Source organism: Erythrolamprus reginae, unplaced genomic scaffold (assembly GCF_031021105.1).
Source record: "Erythrolamprus reginae isolate rEryReg1 unplaced genomic scaffold, rEryReg1.hap1 H_33, whole genome shotgun sequence".
Taxonomy (NCBI): domain Eukaryota; kingdom Metazoa; phylum Chordata; class Lepidosauria; order Squamata; family Dipsadidae; genus Erythrolamprus; species Erythrolamprus reginae.
The window spans coordinates 152931-166401 of NW_027248488.1; the positions used below are offsets into that span (position 1 = coordinate 152931).

General features: G+C 42.7%; 1 protein-coding gene across 2 annotated transcripts in view; it reads left to right on the top strand.

The window, feature by feature from the left end:
* The window catches only part of LOC139155615 (zinc finger protein 91-like), a 67068-nt gene that overhangs the window by 19134 nt on the left and 34463 nt on the right, over positions 1 to 13471 (top strand). Inside the window, exon 2 of one of the 2 annotated variants that reach the window (XM_070730814.1) lies at positions 3152 to 5801. In XM_070730814.1, the coding sequence (XP_070586915.1) occupies positions 3217 to 5727 (2511 nt within the window). In that variant the 5' untranslated portion in view covers positions 3152 to 3216 and the 3' untranslated portion in view covers positions 5728 to 5801. Of the gene's footprint in view, positions 1 to 3151; positions 5802 to 13471 lie in introns of those variants that run through there. The other variant, XM_070730816.1, reaches the window with a different exon arrangement.

Consider the following 13471-nt stretch of genomic DNA (forward strand, 5'->3'; position numbering starts at 1 on the left):
AAATGATGGAGACTCTACTGAAAAAGAGGATAAATCAGCACCTAAAAAACAATAACTTATTGGACCCAAATCAGCATGGCTTTACTGAAGGCAAATCATGTCAGACTAATCTCATTGATTTCTTTGACTATGTCACAAAGGTGTTGGATGAAGGTGGTGCCGTGGATATTGCCTACCTGGACTTCAGCAAAGCCTTTGATACGGTTCCACATAAAGAGCTGATAGATAAATTAGTGAAGATTGGACTTAATCCCTGGATAGTTCAATGGATTTGCAGCTGGCTGAAGCGTAGACATCAGAGAGTTATTGTTAATGGCGAGTATTCTGAGCAGAGTCAGGTTACAAGCGGTGTGCCACAAGGGTCTGTTCTGGGTCCTATTCTTTTTACTATATTTGTGAGTGACATAGGGGAAGGTTTGGTAGGGAAGGTTTGCCTATTTGCCAATGACTCTAAAGTGTGCAATAGGGTTGATATTCCTGGAGGGGTCTGTAATATGGTAAATGATTTAGCTTTACTAGATAAATGGTCAAATAATGGAAACTGCAGTTAAATGTTTCCAAATGTAAAATAATGCACTTGGGGAAAAGGAATCCTCAATCTGAGTATTGCATTGGCAGTTCTGTGTTAGCAAAAACTTCAGAAGAGAAGGATTTAGGGGTAGTGATTTCTGACAGTCTCAAAATGGGTGAGCAGTGTGGTCGGGCAGTAGGAAAAGCAAGTAGGATGCTTGGCTGCATAGCTAGAGGTATAACAAGCAGGAAGAGGGAGATTGTGATCCCCTTATATAGAGTGCTGGTGAGACCACATTTGGAATACTGTGTTCAATTCTGGAGATCTCACCTACAAAAAGATATTGACAAAATTGAAGGGGTCCAAAGACGGGCTACAAGAATGGTGGAAGGTCCTAAGCATAAAACGTATCAGGAAAGACTTAATGAACTCAGTCTGTACAGTCTGGAGCAGTGTTTCCCAACTTTTTTTGAGCCGCGGCACATTATTCATGTTTTCAAAATTCTGGGGAACACTGAAGGGGGGGCGGGGGGGGCTAAAGAAAAGTTTGGACAAAAAAAAATCTCTTCCTACATTTCACTCTATTTCTCCCTCCCTCTTTCTCTCTCTTCCTACCTTCCCGTTTTCTCTCCATCCATCTATCTTTCTTCCTCTCTTTTTTGCTCTCTTTCTCTCTCCCTCCTTCCCTCCCTCTATGTCTTTCCCTCTCCCTCCTTCCCCCCTTTCTTTCTCTCTCTCTCTTGCTTTCTTTCTCTCATTCTCTCTCCCCTCCTTTTTCTCTCTTTCTCTCTCGTTCACCACGCCAGCAACAGAGAGAAAAAGAAAGAGCGAGAGAGAGCCGGAGAGAGAGTGGAGTGCGCAGCAGCCATCACCCTCCTCGCCCTCCCAGACGTCCCCAGCGCCCGGCCTCACGCCGCCTCCTGTTAGCCCGGCCTAAAGCCACACAGTCCCGGACTCCTGGATCGCTCGCTTTTCCGGCCAGCGCGGCGCTTTCCTGGGCAGATGGCTTTGCTGACCGGAGAAACGAGCGATCGGGGAGTCCGGGACTGTGTGGCTTTGCGCCATGAAGAGAAAACGGCAGCAGGGAAAAGTCGGCCGTTTTCTCTTCATGGCGCAAAGCCACACAGTCCCGGACTCCCGGATTGCTCGCCCCAAGGCAGGAGGCGGCGGCGGAGGAGAGTGGGTGGATCGGGCGGGCAATGGGGCAGGGCGGAGAAGCCAGGGGCGCGTTTGGGTGGAGGCACCGTGGGGAGGCAGGGGCAGGGAGGTGCTGCCCCTGCCTCCCCACGGTGCCTCCGGCCAAACGCGCCCCTGGCTTCTCCGCCCTGCATCATTGCCCGCCCGATCCGCCCACTCTCCTCCACGTGACTCGCGGCACACTAGTGTGCCGCGGCACACCAGTTGGGAAACGCTGGTCTGGAGGACAGAAGGAAAAGGGGGGGACATGGTCGAAACATTTAAATATGTTAAAGGGTTAAATAAGGTTCAGGAGGGAAGTGTTTTTAATAAGAAAGTGAACACAAGAACAAGGGGACACAATCTGAAGTTAGTTGGGGGAAAGATCAAAGGCAACGTGGGAAAATATTATTTGACTGAAAGAGTAGTAGATCCTTGGAACAAATTCCCAGCAGACGTGGTTGGTAAATCCACAGTAACTGAATTTAAACATGCCTGGGATAAACATATATCCATCCTAAGATAAAACACAGAAAATACTATAAGGGCAGACTAGATGGACCATGAGGTCTTTTTCTGCCGTCAGTCTTCTATGTTTCTATGTCCTTTCGTTCTCCGTTCTCTGCGAACTGACGCCCGTACCAGATCCAAGGGTGATAGCAGTTTTCCAATGTCTCGGGATTCCACAAAGAAGAGGGAGTCTTCTAGTTTATTCTCCTAAGCACCAGAGAGCAGGACAAGAAGCAATGGGTGGAAACTAATCAAGGAGAAAAGGAATTTAGATCTAAGGAGAAATTTCCGGATAGTAAAAACAGTTAATCTCATTTACATATCTCACCATCACTCCACGGACGGAATTGGCGGCCAATTTGTGAGCCACCCCGAGTCTTTGGAGAGGGGCGGCATACAAATCTAATAAATTATTATTATTATTATTATTATTATTATTATTACTATTACTATTACTATTATTATTATTTGGTTTCCAGACGCAATTCAAAGTGTTGGTTATGACCTATAAAGACCTACATGGCATCGGTCCAGAATACCCAGGGTACCGCCTTCTGCCACATGAATCCCAGCGACAGGTCAGGTCCCACAGAGTTGGCCTTCTCCAGGTCCCATCAACTAGACAATGTCAGTTGGCGGGGCCTAGGATAGATAGATAGATAGATAGATAGATAGATAGATAGATAGATAGATAGATAGATAGATAGATAGATAGATAGATGCTTTCTCTGTGTGGGCCCCAGCCCTCTGGAATCAACTCCCCCCAGAGATTCGTACTGCCCCCACCCTCCTTGCCTTCTGCAAGAGTCTTAAGACTCATTTATGCATTTATGATTGAATGGGAAAGACTGTTTTTTATGGCACTGTTTTTTTTTTAGATATTTAATTAATTGGATCTGAAATGTTATATATTGTTTTATTATATATTTCATTTCATTACCTTTTGCTTTGAAGGTCATAATGGGCAGGAGAATCAAGATTCCTGTGAACTGTTCCAACTGATCAATGATAAAGATGGAATGGAGAAGTTTGGAATTGGAATGGAATTCGAAAGCCCTGAGAGAAGCCAGTCAAAGAATTTGAATCAGGAAAGCTCATCTTCCACTGATGCTCCGATGCAAGACATTCTTGCCCGACAAGAGAAAGTAAAGAAAAAATATATTGCGGAAAGTGTGCAGTTAATCAAAGCTAAAGTACAAGCGAATGAACACCATTTAACCCAAAACAAAGGAGAAGATGCTATCAGAAGACACAACGGACAAAATTATAATGAGACATCCATTCTTTCTCTTGGAAATAACTACCTGACATCTCAAAAAGGGATTAAGACAAAAGAGAAGCCTTATAATTGTTTGAAATGTGGAAAATGTTTTAGAAGAAGAGAGCAACTTACTATCCATGAAAGGATCCACACAGGGGAGAAGCCGTATAAATGCATGGAGTGTGGAAAGACCTTTGCTCATAGCGGTGCACTTACTATCCATGAAAGGACCCACACAGGGGAGAAGCCGTATAAAAGCAAGGAGTGTGGAAAGACCTTTGCTCAAAGAAGTAATCTTACTTCCCATATGAGGTTCCACACAGGGAAGAAGCCGTATAAATGCATAGAGTGTGGAAAGACCTTTGGTTGGAAATATCAATTTACTTCCCATCAGAGGATCCACACAGGGGAGACGGCATATAAATGCATGGAGTGTGGAAAGACCCTTGCTCATAGCAGTGCATTTACTTCCCATATGAAGATCCACACAGGGGAGAAGCCATATAAATGCATGAAGTGTGGAAAGGCCTTTGCTCAAAGAAGTGCACTTACTTCGCATCAGAGGATCCACACAGGGGAGAAGCCTTATAAATGCATGAAGTGTGGAAAGGCCTTTGCTCACCGAAGTAATCTTATTTCCCACAACGTGATCCACACAGGGGAGAAGCCGTATAAATGCATGGAGTGTGGAAAGGCCTTTGTTCAAAGAGGTCAACTTACTATCCATGAAAGGATTCACACAGGGGAGAAGCCGTATAAATGCATGGAGTGTGGAAAGACCTTTGCTCACGGAAGTGCACTTACTTCCCATAACGTGATTCACACAGGGGAGAAGCCGTATGCATGCATGGAGTGTGGAAAGACCTTTACTCATAGCAGTGCACTTACCTCCCATAATAAGATCCACACAGGGGAGAAGCCGTATAAATGCATGGAGTGTGGAAAGGCCTTTGCTCAAAGAGGTCACCTTACTTCCCATCAGAGGATCCACACAGGGGAGAAGCCGTATAAATGCATGGAGTGTGGAATGGCCTTTGCTCATAGCGGTGCAGTTACTTCCCATATGAAGATCCACACAGGGGAAAAGCCATGGAAATGCATGGAGTGTGGAAAGGCCTTTGCTCAAAGAAGTGATCTTATTTCCCATAAAAGGATCCACACAGGGGAGAAACCGTATAAATGCATGGAGTGTGGAAAGACCTTTGTTCAGAGCAGTTCATTTACTTCCCATATGAGGATCCACACAGGGGAGAAGCCATATAAATGCATGGAGTGTGGAAAGACCTTTGCTCACGGAAGTGCACTTACTTCCCATAAGGTGATTCACACAGGGGAGAAGCCGTATACATGCATGGAGTGTGGAAAGACCTTTACTCATAGCAGTGCACTTGCCTCCCATAATAAGATCCACACAGGGGAGAAGCCGTATAAATGCATGGAGTGTGGAAAGGCCTTTGCTCAAAGAGGTCACCTTACTTCCCATCAGAGGATCCACACAGGGGAGAAGCCGTATAAATGCATGGAGTGTGGAATGACCTTTGCTCATAGCGGTGCAGTTACTTCCCATATGAAGATCCACACAGGGGAAAAGCCATGGAAATGCATGGAGTGTGGAAAGGCCTTTGCTCAAAGAAGTGATCTTATTTCCCATAAAAGGATCCACACAGGGGAGAAACCGTATAAATGCATGGAGTGTGGAAAGACCTTTGTTCAGAGCAGTTCATTTACTTCCCATATGAGGATCCACACAGGGGAGAAGCCATATAAATGCATGGAGTGTGGAAAGACCTTTGCTCACGGAAGTGCACTTACTTCCCATAAGGTGATTCACACAGGGGAGAAGCCGTATACATGCATGGACTGTGGAAAGACCTTTACTCATAGCAGTGCACTTACCTCCCATAATAAGATCCACACAGGGGAGAAGCCGTATAAATGCATGGAGTGTGGAAAGACCTTTGCTCAAAGAGGTCACCTTACTTCCCATCAGAGGATCCACACAGGGGAGAAGCCGTATAAATGCATGGAGTGTGGAATGACCTTTGCTCATAGCGGTGCAGTTACTTCCCATATGAAGATCCACACAGGGGAAAAGCCATGGAAATGCATGGAGTGTGGAAAGGCCTTTGCTCAAAGAAGTGATCTTATTTCCCATAAAAGGATCCACACAGGGGAGAAACTGTATAAATGCATGGAGTGTGGAAAGGCCTTTACTCAAGGAAGTCATCTTATTACTCATAAAAGGATCCATACAAGAAACCCACATTAGAAAAGTAGACTATAAAATATTGGAAAATTCCAAACTTGGGAAGTTCTTTGTAGCATCAGCAAAAAAAAAAGAAAGAGGAATTGCGGTTTACGTACAGGAATGGTTAAATCCTAAACAATCCTATTCCGATGAGGAAGGTAGGATCCTAAGTATTGAAATTTTGATAGATTATAAAAAAACAATTTTAATAGTTTTTTATGCCCCAAACATAAACCAAAAATAATTTTACATAAAAGTTTCTGATCAGATTAGAAGAAATGATACAACAAAAGTTAGAATTGAAACCGGAAAAAATTTACTTGGCATTTTGGAAAAATCAATGAAGAAAGAACATTACTATCTAATTCAACACATAATAACAGCAAAAATTACACAATATTGGAAAGAGGAAATAATGCCAACCGAAAGAAGCTTGATTAAAAAGATCCTTGACTTTGCAGAAGCAGACAAGATGACAATGGAGCTTAAGGACCAAGAAGATATGAAGTATGGAAAGAATTTTATGAACGGCTTGAACAAAAGGGGGGGGGGGAGCTGAATAAGCAAAGAAACATAGAAACATAGAAGACTGACGGCAGAAAAAGACCTCATGGTCCATCTAGTCTGCCCTTATACTATTTCCTGTATTTTATTTTACAATGGATATATGTTTATCCCAGGCATGTTTAAATTCGGTTACTGTGGATTTACCAACCACGTCTGCTGGAAGTTTGTTCCAAGGATCTACTACTCTTTCAGTCAAATAATATTTTCCCACGTTGCCTTTGATCTTTCCCCCAACTAACTTCAGATTGTGTCCCCTTGTTCTTGTGTTCACTTTCCTATTAAAAACACTTCCCTCCTGAACATTATTTAACCCTTTAACATATTTCAATGTTTCGATCATGTCCCCCCTTTTCCTTCTGTCCTCCAGACTCTACAGATTGAGTTCATTAAGTCTTTCCTGATACGTTTTATGCTTAAGACCTTCCACCATTCTTGTAGCCCGTCTTTGGACCCGTTGAATTTTGTCAAAATCTTTTTGTAGGTGAGGTCTCCAGAACTGGACACAGGATTCCAAATGTGGTCTCACCAGCGCTCTATATAAGGGGATCACAATCTCCCTCTTCCTGCTTGTTATACCTCTAGCTATGCAGCCAAGCATCCTACTTGCTTTTCCTACCGCCCGACCACACTGCTCACCCATTTTGAGACTGTCAGAAATCACTACCCCTAAATCCTTCTCTTCTGAAGTTTTTGCTAACACAGAACTGCCAATGCAATACTCAGATTGAGAATTCCTTTTCCACAAGTGCATTATTTTACATTTGGAAACATTAAACTGCAGTTTCCATTGCTTTGACCATTTATCTAGTAAAGCTAAATCATTTACCATATTACAGACCCCTCCAGGGATATCAACCCTATTGCACACTTTAGAGTCATGGGCAAATAGGCAAACCTTCCCTACCAAACCTTCCCCTATGTCACTCACAAACATATTAAAAAGAATAGGACCCAGAACAGACCCTTGTGGCACACCGCTTGTAACCTGACTCTGCTCAGAATACTCGCCATTAACATTATTCTATTAAAGAAGATTTTTTTATTTAGTTAGTTTTTATTTTATTCATTTGTCCAATACACAAGTAGATAGGAAGAAAATAGACATGTGATAATATAAAAGAGGGTGAAAGTGGGCTTAGAGGAGAGGATATATGACAGGAAGAGAATATATAAGATAGGTGAAAGAAAGGAAAGACAATTGGACAGGGGATGAAAGGCACAAGATCCCAGTTTTTTTCTTTTTCTTTCTGCTTTCTCATGGTGGACAATGTGTGCGTAAGCTGACGTAGAAGGACAAAGTTGAGGAACTGGGGAAAGTTTTTCATATCACCTCTTGGAATAAGGCGGAGAGGGTTTTATACTTTCTGAGAAGTTCCTAGAGAATTGCTATCGAGGTCTGTGGACTGCTATCGTCATCAGCAAACTGAAGATGTTCTACGGACATTGCTAGGTTCATAGAAGATCTATGGAAGATGAGAACATGGTGAGGCTTTAAAACAATCATTCAAGATCTGTATGTCTTTGATATGAGAAGGCCTGATAATAAATATTTTCTGCATTGAAGTACCTAAACAAAGACCTAATCAAAGAGACAGTGGAGTTGCATTATATATTGTTCTGTCGAGGTCTCTGGTAGAATCCTCCCCAAAATTCACAGGTACAAATTTCAGACACACACACGTTTGAGAATCCAAAACAATGTTCTTTATAATGAAAATTCACTTAAACCAAGCCCTCTTTTGGGATTGCAAAGAGCAGTGGTCTCCAAACAAACTGGTAATTTGTCCAAGTCCCTTATCAGTTCTGTGATACTTAGCTTGCAGCTGGGAGGCAATTCACAGTCCTTCTTTCACAAAGTGAAACACACTTTGCTCTGGTTTAGTTTCAAAGCGGGGAAAAATCAGCACACAAAAGGTCAAAGTCAGTAAAGCAGTCACGAAACACAACGATCAGATAATCCTCCACAATGGCCAAACCCACAGGCTGCTCTTTATAGCAGCCTCACTAATGACCACAGCCCCACGCAACCACAGGTGGCCTCATTTTCTCTGATAATAATCTCTCAGTTGTTGCTGCCTATGCATCGCTCTCCGCATGCGTGGCTGTATCATTAACTCTTGTTCTGAATCCAAGGAGGAGCTAGATAATTGATCTCCTTCTGAGCTGTCTGCCCCACTCTCCTCCTCCCTGTCACTCATGTCTTCTTGGTCAGAGGAGCCTTCATCATCAGATTCCACCAGGGGGGGGCAAAACAGGCCTGCAGCATGTGGATGTCTCCCCCACATCCACAGTCCTTGGGGCAGGAGCTGGGCCAGAGCTAACCACAACAATATAGAATAAATTACCAAATCACTCTAGACGTGCAATGGGAAAGATGAAAACCTTCAATGGATTTCGAAGGATGGAGCCATGGGGGTATAATAGAAGTCACCCAGCTCAAACGGTCGTTGAATGAACTGTTGTAAGTAAAGGATAACTTGATGGAGAAAAAAACAGAAAACTCCTATAGTCAAGTTTTTTGATGATGCTTATATTTGTCAATGCACAGTTATAGGCAGTGATGTGCAGCAGCCGGAACGGCAGGCACCCTTGTTCCACTGGGGAAGGCAGAGCACTTAGGCTGGCTCCGGTTCCAGTTGGGTGTGCAAGCGTATGCCCGAGCAACTGGAGTGATTCTGGTTAAAAAAGCCCCCTGTAGAGAGCGTTGCAGTAATCAAACCTCGAGATCTTTCCCCCAACTAACTTCAGATTGTGTCCCCTTGTTCTTGTGTTCACTTTCCTATTAAAAACACTTCCCTCCTGAACCCTATTTAACCCTTTAACATATTTAAATGTTTCGATCATGTCCCCCCTTTTCCTTCTGCTTCCAGACTATGCAGATTGAGTTCATTAAGTCTTTCCTGATACGTTTTATACCTAAGACCTTCCACCATTCATGTAGCCCGTCTTTGGACCCGTTCAATTTTGTCAATATCTTTTTGTAGGTGAGGTCTCCAGAACTGAACACAGTATTCCAAATGTGGTCTCACCAGCGCTGTATATAAGGGGATCACAATCTCCCTCTTCCTGCTTGTTATACCTCTAGCTATGCAGCCAAGCATCCTACTTGATTTTCCTACCGCCCGACCACACTGCTCACCCATTTTGAGACTGTCAGAAATCACTACCCCTAAATCCTTCTCTTCTGAAGTTTTTGCTAACACAGAACTGCCAATGCAATACTCAGATTGAGGATTCCTTTTCCCCAAGTGCATTATTTTACATTTGGAAACATTAAACTGCAGTTTCCATTGCTTTGACCATTTATCTAGTAAAGCTAAATCATTTACCATATTACAGACCCCTCCAGGAATATCAACCCTATTGCACACTTTAGAGTCATCGGCAAATAGGCAAACCTTCCCTACCAAACCGTCCCCTATGTCACTCACCAACATATTAAAAAGAATAGGACCCAGAACAGACCCTTGTGGCACACCGCTTGTAACCTGTCTCTGCTCAGAATAGTCGCCATTAACAATAACTCTCTGATGTCTACGCTTCAGCCAGCTGCAAATCCATTGAACTATCCAGGGATTAAGTCCAATCTTCACTAATTTATCTATCAGCTCTTTAGGTGGAACCGTATCAAAGGCTTTGCTGAAGTCCATATAGGCAATATCCACGGCACCACCTTGATCCAACACCTTTGTGACATAGTCAAAGAAATCAATGAGATTAGTCTGACATGATTTGCCTTCAGTAAAGCCATGCTGATTTGGGTCCAATAAGTTATTGTTTTTTAGGTACTGATCTATCCTCTTTTTGAGTAGAGTCTCCATCATTTTAACTACAACTGATGTCAAGCTAACTGGCCTGTAATTACCAGCTTCTTCTCTACTGCCCTTCTTGTGGATAGGCACAACACTGGCCATTCTCCAATCCTCAGGAACATCTCCTGTTAACAGGGATTGGTTAAACAAATCAGTCAGGGGGGCAGCAATGACAGATCTGAGTTCTTTAAGAACTCTGGGGTGGATGCCATCTGGACCCATTGCCTTATTTATCTTTAATCGTTCAAGTTCTTCTAAGACATCGGCTTCTAAGATCACTGGAGCTGAATCCGTACAGCTGGAAGCAATGCTATATCCCCCTATAGTATTATTTTGTAAGTGCCTTTTGAGAAAACTGAACAGAAGTAGCTATTGAAATGGTCAGCGATCTCCTTATTCCCATCAATGCATTTATTATTCCCGGTACTAAGCTTTGTGATGCTGCAGTTTTTCTTCTTCCTATCACTAATATATCTGAAGAAGGTTTTATCCCCCTTCTTTACAGATTTTGCAATTTCTTCCTCTTTTGAGGCTTTAGCATCATATATTATCTGTTTCGCCTCCTTCTGTCTCATTTTATACACCTCCCTATCAGCTATACTTCCAGACTCTTTATACCTCCTATAGGCAGCCTTTTTTTCATTGACTATAGTCCTTACATCATTGCTAAACCATAGCGGTTTCTTCTTCCTTTTACCTTTAGTTATTTGTCTTACATACATTCCAGTGGCTTTTAAGATGGCCTTTTTAAATACAGTCCACTGGGTGCTCACTCCTGCCATTTTATCCCTCCCCTTTAATTCATTATCTAAATATTCTCCCATTGCATTAAAATTTGTTTTTCTGAAATCCAATACTTTGGTTGCATTATAGGATTGCTCACAATGAGTTTTTACATCAAACCACAAACATAGATGGTCACTGCAACCTAAATTTTCTCCCACCTTAACCTCTGAAACCCAATTCCCATTCGTAAAGACTAAATCTAGAATATTCTCCCCTCTAGTTGGTGTCTTAACCAGCTGTGCCAGAGCTGCTCCTGTAAAAGCCTCTACTATATTCTTACTTTTGCATGTAAGGGCACTGGGGATATTCCAGTCAACATCAGGCATGTTGAAATCACCCATAACCACAATATCTCCCTTTACTGCCATTTGGGTAATTTCATCCACCATCTTGTTGTCATGTTCCTCAGATTGCCCTGGAGGCCTATAGATCACCCCAATTCTAATGACAAAACCGTCTTTATTTTGCATGCAAATCCAGAGGGTCTCCAGATCTTTACATGTATTTTGAATTACTATTGTTTTTAGACTTTCTTTAACATAAATGGCTACTCCACCTCCCCTTCTCTCTATTCTATCCTTCCTATACAGTGTATATCCTGGTATGGATATTTCCCATTCATTAGAATCCTTAAACCATGTCTCAGTTATGGCAACCAGATCCAAATTATCTCTAGATATTATGGCCATTAACTCACAGAGCTTGTTGCTCAAGCTTCGAGCATTCGTGCACATTACCCGAACAACATTATTTTCATTATTAGTTTGCCCCTTATCATCAACAACTACATCTATTTTATTTACAGCTCCCTTTTCATAAGCTTCCAGAAACTGATTTATCCTCATTGGTCGGGGACAGAAATCATCCACATCTGGTACATCTCTGTCCCCTTTACCTAGTTTAAATGCCTGTCCAAAAAAGTTCTGAATTCCTCACCGAGCACCTGGGTACCTCTGTATGATGGATGCAAACCATCCTTCTTAAACAACTCCCTATTAGACCACCTACTGACATTATGACTTACATAGCCAAAACCTTCAGCTTTACACCACTGCCTTAACCACACATTAAACTCTCTGATACACATTGTTTTACCCTCCTGGCCACAAACCGGTAACACGTCTGAGAAAGTCACTGAATCAGTTATTTTACCCAGCTCCACACTTAGACATTTAAAATCTCTTTTTACTACATTAACATTTCTCTGGTACAAATCATTTATGCCAAGATGCACCACCACATCAACGTTATTACCTTTACTCACAGCCTTGATAATGTTTGTAATCCACCCCCTGTCCCTGCGGGCAGTGGCTCCTGGGAGACACCTCATCACCTTCACCACATCCTTCCTCTGTCCCAAATCAACACCTTTAACAATCGAGTCACCCACAAGAAAATGTGTCCTCTTTTTATTTCTACTAACTGGACTTGGTTTGGTGTCACTATGCACCTCGTTTACAACAACTTCTCCTTTGAACATCCCCTCATTCTCCGCCTGAGGGGCCTTGCTAATACATTCAACATCCTTACTATTTAAGTCCGCAAGAACATTATAGGAATTGGATACAGAGAGACCAAAGACTGCTGAATAAGTTTGAAAGGGTTTAAAAAATATTAGATTTATTTACTTATTGAAGAATATTGTAAATGATTATATGTGAGGGTAGATAGGAGAAAGGATTGAAGAATACAAATTACTTAAAATCTGGTTATACTTATGTCCGAATTATATCCGCTGGTGATAGTCACTGTATGATAAAACTGATGGGTTTAAATTAAGCTGTCAATGAGACGAGTGGGGTGGGTTATGTACAGTCTGTTTTTGTTTTCTTTATGGTTTTCTCTTTCAATTACCTTTTCTTTTTGCCTGTTTTGATGATGTAAAGATGCAATGATTGAGAAAATGTCCCTTTAAATGTATACATTTGAAATAATTTTTTTTTTTTTAAAAAAAGGATCCACAAAGAGGAAAATTTGTATAAATGCATGGTGTGTGGAAAGACCTTTGCTCAGATCGGTGCACTTCCCATACATGAAACCGCTGGGTGAGATCATCCAAGGACACAGGGTGAGGTATCATCAGTATGCTGATGATACCCAGTTATACATCTCCACCCCATGTCCAGTCAGTGAAGCAGTGGAAGGGATGTGCCGGTGCTAACATTGGAACATCATCTTTCGGCTGTCACGAGGGAGGTGTTTGCCCAGGTTCGCCTGGTGCACCAGTTGCGGCCCTATTTGGACAGGGAGTCATTGCTGACAGGCGCTCATGCCCTCATCAATTCGAGGTTCGCCCACATTTCTCCAACACTCCGTGGCCTGCACTGGCTGCTGATCAGTTTCCGGTCACAATTCAAAGTGTTGTTAATGGCCTTTAAAGCCCTACATGGCATTGGACCAGAATACCTCCAGAACCACCTTCTACCGCACGAATCCCAGCGGCCGATAAGGTCCCACAGAATTGGCCTTTTCTGGGTCTCGTTGACTAAACAATGTTGTTTGGCGGGCCCCAGGGGAAGACCCTTCTCTGTGGCGGCCTTGGCCCTCTGGAATCAACTCCCCCCAGAGATCAGAACTGCCTCCACCCTCGTCTTTCACAA